The 7,372-nt window shown below is 43.0% G+C and overlaps 1 protein-coding gene across 1 annotated transcript in view; it reads left to right on the top strand.

Annotated features, from left to right (window-relative positions):
• The first annotated feature begins 4,457 nt into the window (after nucleotides 1-4,457).
• The window catches only part of RAB11FIP2 (RAB11 family interacting protein 2), a 32,782-nt gene continuing 29,867 nt past the window's right edge, over nucleotides 4,458-7,372 (top strand). Inside the window, exon 1 of the mRNA XM_081191156.1 lies at nucleotides 4,458-5,865. Within this exon, the coding sequence (XP_081047282.1) occupies nucleotides 5,516-5,865 (350 nt within the window). The 5' untranslated portion in view covers nucleotides 4,458-5,515. The remainder of the gene's footprint in view (nucleotides 5,866-7,372) is intronic.

Here is a 7,372-nt window from a genome sequence, read left to right as displayed (position 1 = left end):
TTCTCCTATAGGCCAATCAGGTTGCGGATTCCCTTCCACCTGGAGCTGGATTGGGTGGCTCCTGTGGACCAATCAAACTGCTGCATTCTGGATCCTAGAACCAATCAGACTGCTGCCTTTTTGATCCTATTCAACTCAGTACATAACACCCCTAAATCTGTAAAACTGAATCCATTCATGGTAATCTAGTTCAGTTGTATCTAAAGATTCATCATTTGATCTATAAACTTACCTTTCAAAGGGCTCATGGTTGGTAAATTGTGAAGACGGGAACCCTTGCAAGGATCTTAAATCCCTGGGCCTTCACCCTGTTATTTAAGGTTGTTTGTTGCCACCAGCTTGTCACTTAACAATTCTGCAGGCTAATGCTATGGATTGGCAAACAGCTGGGATGAGTAAATCCCATTACTTCACCAAATTGTGCCCAGAAACATTGCTAGGAAGATGTGCTTGTGGTTGTCCTTGCATACATTTTCAAGTCCAATGCAGCAAACCAGCAACCCCCAAAACATAAACATAGGGCTATATTTATAGAAGTCAATGGATTCTTCCACATGAAGTGATTTCAGGATTGCAGAAATAGTAGTCTTGTTAATATGAAGATACTCCTGTATTCCTAAATGATCTAAGTTTGTATGGAGACAGATATGTAAATGCATATGTTTGTGCTCTGGAGACACACATACACAAACACACATACATACATATCATTAAGTAAATCGAACCATTGCTGGTTTAGAGAGATTAACAGATGGCTTGAATGTCTTTTGATTGTGCCCATATTGGGGGCAGGGGAAACCCACTCACGCTGAAGTTATTGGATATCTCCAGTGCAGAAGCTTCAATGGCAGCTGAATCAAGTCTTGGAGTTGATGTGCCAGGAATTGCCCTCTCCTACAAACTGGAGCCCCTTTGAAAATCATAATGAGCTCCAGACATGGAGAAAAAAATCCTGAAAAATCATGATCTTTGAGCTGAGTGAGGCTGCTTTCAAACCAATTTAATTTCACATAGGGTGTATATATGTGCACAATCATACTTTGTGTTTTTATTCCCATGTGTGCAGATAACAATTACTGATGAAAGTATTTACCCACTAATTCATACATGTCAAATTATTTTGGTGGGTATTTCCTTATTTCAGGTTTTCTCCATAGAGGAAATATGTATTATTATTTGTCATTCATTAGATAATTTCCTTAACTGGATGCCAAGAACACATTTTAATCTGGGATGTATTGCTTGTGAATGTGAAAGTGGAACAGGAAGATAAAGAGAATCATTTTCTTGTTGAATGTAAATTCTAGTTAATGTTGATTTTACATCTCAGTTGTAGACACATGACATACAATTAATTAATCAATTAATTACCAATGGATAAGGCCTCCTTGAACAGATCATTTGTTGATGGAAACAGAAAAACAGAGCAATTGGTTTGAGCTTTATGTAGCTTATCTTCAGGCAAAAATTATCAACATGAAGAATAAACAGTAAGAAAAAATAAGTCTTGCGTGGTCTTAGAAGTCCTCCTTATTCATAATAAGTGGGTATAGGATTGGAATACTTGCATATTAGTGTGCTGTCAATTTAATTAATTGACAGCACGATAGTTCTTTTAAAGATAGGGCTATTTTTTCATCTTCATTTTAGGTTGGGTAAAGGTAGTTTACTACATTAATGCTGTTTTGTTGATTGAGAAAAATATAGTCAAATTCTTGCATTTTCATTTTGAAGTATCAAAATAGTAACCCTACCTTGATTTTCAAGGATTAAATCCACCAAGCCCCAGTGTTGGGCAAACAAGATCTATTTGTTTCAGCTGGAATAGTCCTTATTTTTGTGCAATCCTATTGCAATGTAAGGCACATATGACACAAAAGTGTTTGGCGATCTGTATTAATGAATTGCACACATACCAAGTTGTGTATGATTTAAAGTGCCACTTCCAGTGTTTGGTCTGTGGAACCAAACTGAGGTACAGTGAGTCCATGGTTTTACAATTAAAAATGCTTATTTTATGGAATAGCTTTAAGGAATAACATCATTGCTTTAAGAGGCAATGACAAGGTATGGTCTTGGACATACTTAGGCTGCTGAAAAAGACCTGAGAGGCTGTAGAGGGGAGACAAACACTGATGTATTATTGCATTCACTAGATCAGTGTTGTTCAGCACTGGGTCCTGATCATGCCTGATAATTGGTGAGGCTGGCTGGGATGATAGGGGAAGGGAGTCCAACACCTGGGAACCCAAGGTTGAAGAAAGATCAACCTTGAAAAGAAATGCAAAATTTTAAGTATTATGCCTTCACTTTAACACAGCAGAACTACTTCTCCAACAATGGTGCCTGCTGTGACATCACATACATTAAATACAAACAAAGCATGTTTCTTATTCAGTGCTTTTGCTTTTACACAGATACACACAGTTTTAATTCAATAATACATTTTAATGAAATAGGTAAGATTAGTCAACTATGATTTAGTCACATGACATTCCTGTTTTCTGTCATACCAGCCTCTCTATACCCTGACACGCATTAGCAGGCTTTATTATACTATTCTGTGTTATGGACTGCCATTCCATGGTCATACTGTTCCAGAAAATGTAATTCCGTTTCTGTGCCTAACGTTAAGAAGTTAAGATTATGCCACCAACATCTCACTCCTAGCAGCACTTTTATCCCAGAATAATCCCTGTAATACACAGTACCAATCATTCAAAGTTTTGGAGCTCAGCTTGAATCTCCTTTTTTCAGGTGCTGAGCAAGGCAGAGAGAAAGGAGTATGCAGCAACAATAATATGGTACAAATGCTACTATCATTAAAACTCGTGGACTTGAATATTTTGGGGAATTATAATATACTAAAACTAGTTTTTCTCTGAATTTACCATTCTTAATTGCTGTTACTCCATTTGTGGAATTATTGTGGCACTATAATTCTGCTTCAGAACAGTAAGGTAAAGGTAAAGGTAAAGGGACCCCTGACCATTAGGTCCAGTCGTGACCGACTCTGAGGTTGCGGCGCTCATCTCTCTTTATTGGTCGAGGGAGCCGGAGTACAGCATCCGGGTCATGTGCCCAGCATGACTAAGCTGCTTCTGGCGAACCAGAGCAGCACACGGAAACGCCGTTTACCTTCCTGCCGGAGCAGTACCTATTTATCTACTTGCACTTTGACGTGCTTTTGAACTGCTAGGTTGGCAGGAGCAGGGACCGAGCAACGGGAGCTCACCCCATCACGGGGATTCGAACCGCCGACCTTCTGATCGGCAAGTCCTAGGCTCTGTGGTTTAACCCACAGCACCACCCGCGTCCATTATATTAATTACACTTTTTTCCTGTATGCTGAAAATCATTGTTCTGTTTTGTGCTGTTTTCCTACTTTGGGGGGTCTTTTACTTCATTGTTCTTGTGGTCATTCCACTATAGTCACTGCACATCAATCGTGCCCATTCCCTACGATTCCTCTTTGGAGTTTTTCCACCTTTCAGTTCAGGTTTGGCTCTTATTTTCACTGTAGTTTCTCAGGCCATCATGACCCATAAAAATGTAATTTTTAATCTATGGGCAATTGAATAAGAGTTTCTTTGGCACTGAAGGTGATAATTAACTAAGTTTTACTCGGGGCAGATGCACTGAAATTAAAGGATTTAACTTACGTTATGTTAATTTCAGTGGAACCACTCCAAGTAAAATTTAGCAGAATACCGCCCAGCTCTATTGTGGCAGAAAAGAGGTCATGGTTTTAACATACTGAATAATGAGTGTTAAAACAAATCTGTTCACACACAATGTAGACCAGTAGAAATCAATGGTCTTTTAAGACCATTAGTTTCAGTGGACCTATTCCCATCATGACTACCTTTAACTATCACCCATTGATTTCAACTACCAGGGTTGATTTTGTGCGAATCAAAGCTCAAAATTGTGTGAGTCCTGTGCTAGCACTATTAGCATTCTGTGCTTGCTAAATTTCAAGTTATTTCGAAACTACCGACATGTTTTGCCTTTTGTACATCTGTTATGTCCAACGTTCTCCGTTTTGCTGTTCTGGGATGTCTGCTGTGTAGTAAGCCGCTTTGGGCACACAGCTGGTCGCGGCATAGAAGTACAAAACCGATCGGCTCGAAAGGACTAGGCACCCATCGGGAGGCTTCCCGCGTCTGCCCCACCGTCCGACGGCGGTGTTAAGAAAAAGACCCCACTCTGGGTACATAGAGAGGCAAGACCGATCTCTCAGTCCTGGGGGGAGCGCTGACTTTAAACGCCACACCAGACGCGCGCAGAGAGAGGGAGAGATGTCCTACAAAGGGTGCTCAGCTGCGCGCACCCAATCTCGGCGCATCGGTGCCTTGCGGGGAATGCTCCGCTTGCCAGGGAGCCCCGTCCTTCTTCCTCTGTATGCCTTGGGAAAGGATTTTGTTTTTTTGGGGGGGGGGTAAATAAATAAAAGCACCCCCACCCCGTGCGCGGAGGCAGCTGCGATCTGGGCAGGGCAAAGCGGGAGTAGCGAGGAGAGGCGCGGCGGCGGCGGCGGCGGTGTGAACCCTGCCCTCCGCCCTCTGACCGCCCAGGGAAAGAGGCGGCGCTGCTGCTGCTGCTGCTCGTCCTCTCCCACTCAGCGGCGCCGGCTCAAGGCAACAATGGGGAAGGCGGAAGTGGCGGCTTCGGCCCGGCGGCCTCGCAGCCTCTGCCCAGGGGAGGCGGCCGGGCAGCGCTGAGGGGCCGGCGGGGCGTCTCTCCCTCTCGCTCCCGCGGTAGGACGCGCCGCTACTTCGCCCCAAGCGACGCCTCCGTGGGCGGGAAGCGGCGGCTTTGCCTCTCCCTCTGCCCCGGCTAGGCTCCCCCAGCTGCTTCAGTGGGGGGGGGGGAGGCATTAGAGAACCGCAAGGGGAAGCAAGGAGACAGGCCTCGCCCGGGCGGGCGCAGGTTTCCCTCAGCAGGAGCCCCCTTTGCCCACCTCCCAATGGTTGTTTTTAAATGCCGCTCTCTTGGGGTTTCCCCGCCCCACTCCTAGGGCGCTGGGTTCGTCCCCGAGGCTGTGGGGGAAGCGCAGAGAGGGTGTTTGCTAGGGAGGGAGGGAGAGGGAAGTTTCCCTTGGGGACTTTCTCCCTGCTTCTTTAAATCCTGCAGTGCTGGTTTCTGCCCTCTCCTCCACCCCGCCACTTTTTAAAAAGCAAAGGGGGTAGCAGGTGGAAATCCCGCTCGCCAGAGTCAGAGCAGGGGGCTTAAGATATAAGCTGCGCCCTGAACACAAGTGCAGGGAAACAGGGCTGATGCTAGAAAGTGGGGAGGGAAACAGTGCAAATGAATACTGAGGGCATAATCGAAGCTAGAATCTTGCCCCACTTGTTAGGAAGCTGACCAAGGAGCAGTTGAGACCCTTGTGCCTGTATGTCCTCAAAGGTCTGTCAGCCTAAAGTGAGCTGCCTTAGTAATAAGTGTACCTGCCTGTAGAACAGGTTACCTGTGTCGCTGTTGCTGCTGAAGACCCCCCACCCCGGCCGACAGTATGTTGGCCGAGCAAGCCCAGAAGTGGTTCCCAACTCACGTGCAGGTCACAGTCCTGCAGGCCAGAGACCTGAAGCCAAAGGGCAAAAGTGGCACTAATGATACATACACAATCATACAGTTGGGAAAGGAGAAATACTCCACTTCCGTGGCAGAGAAGACCCTGGATCCTGTATGGAAAGAAGAGGCCTCCTTTGAGTTGCCCGGATTGCTGATGGAAGGGAATCCTGAGAAATACGTCCTCTGCCTGATAGTGATGCACAGGTCACTTGTTGGGCTTGATAAGTTTCTGGGACAAGTGGCAATAAATCTGAATGATATCTTTGAGGACAAGCTCAGAAGGAAAACTGAGTAAGTGTTATTTTCTTATATATGCTGGGAACTTTTTTTGCTTTAAGGTTTACCCATATGCTCCAAAAACCAGTTTATATGCAGAGCAGTATTAATAGGTGTATGACTGTATTATCATTTTGAAATTTATACATGCACACTTCATTACTGATGTGTGGTCATACATAGTAATAATTCCCAAATGGTACGTAGGGTCTCATCAGTAATTGGGGGCTGAGGATTGCTAGCCTGTCAACAGAAGGTATTTGGATGATGCAGAACAAACTGTGCAGGAGTTTCACTTTGGATGAAACCAAAATGCTAATTTGAAATGCAGAAGAAAGTAAATCCCACTGGTATACCTCCATACTATGAAGTTTGAAAGAAATGGTTTATTTTTAAAATACTGTACATCATTTTGGCCTACTCTGTTTTGTAGGTTCACTCTGTCTTCTGTTCTGTCACTCATAAATTTGGTTGTTCTTCTGTTATTCCATAACACATGAATGTCTGAACCGTTACATGCTTCAGTACAGTACTGCATTCTTTTACATTATCCCTTAGGACAATAATCAATTTGTTCCCAATGAAGCCTTTGGTATTGTAATTTATAATGGCAGACACAATATGAGCATGTGGTATCTACTTGTGTCGGTCATACAGCTTTTGGTTTATTGGGATGGTATAACATCTCAGAATAACTAGTTTTCCTAGTTACAGGTAGGTAGCTGTGTTGGTCTGCTGTAGTCGAAACAAAATTTTGAAAATCCTTCCAGTAGCACCTTAGAGACCAACTAAATTTGTTATTGGTATGAGCTTTTGTGTGCATGCACACTTCTTCAGATACTAGTTTTCCTAGTTAACCCTTGATTCCAAACTTGGAAGTCTTAACTATTTCAGGGTTGGGTTTTTTTGCACATAACTGTTGCTAATAGATATCTGTCCCCATAATGCTGTTATATGTTTAACATCTCCCTTATTCATGTGTTACATGTTACAAAACAGCCTATATATATAATTTATTATTTAACAGGCAGTGAATTCTGTCTAAGACTCTTAACTGCAATGCTGTTTGTTGTAGGATAGAGTTCTGGGCCTTAAGCATTGCAAGAGAACCATAAAGGTTTCATAATGTTTATTATTCAAATTTTGACATCATGTCAAATTAGAATGTCTGGTTGAAATGTCCACCACTTCAAAGTCTAAGATAAAATAAGGTAAAATGATTATTAAATAGTTTCTTATTCACAGATCACTGCTAAAAATGGTTAATGGAAGACTAATGGAATGACATGATGAATAAATAATGAAATGTCATTTGTAGTCAGTCAAACTGAAATGTTTATGAAATGCAAATGAATTCATTACAGGGAAGTGATTCACTGATTGCAACATCACCACATCCATTGTATTAGGGTTGCCAAACATCCAGAATTTCCTGGACATTGCTGGGATTTTGGCCAGCAGAATCAGATCCGAACATATATATGGCAACCCATGTCAGAAGTGTAGATTTTGTCGAATTTCC

The sequence above is a fragment of the Podarcis bocagei genome, assembly GCF_964188305.1.
Source record: "Podarcis bocagei genome assembly, chromosome: 4".
NCBI lineage: Eukaryota > Metazoa > Chordata > Lepidosauria > Squamata > Lacertidae > Podarcis > Podarcis bocagei.
The sequence above is the reverse complement of the archived record's forward strand: the minus strand, read 5'-3'. Positions and strand labels throughout refer to the sequence as shown.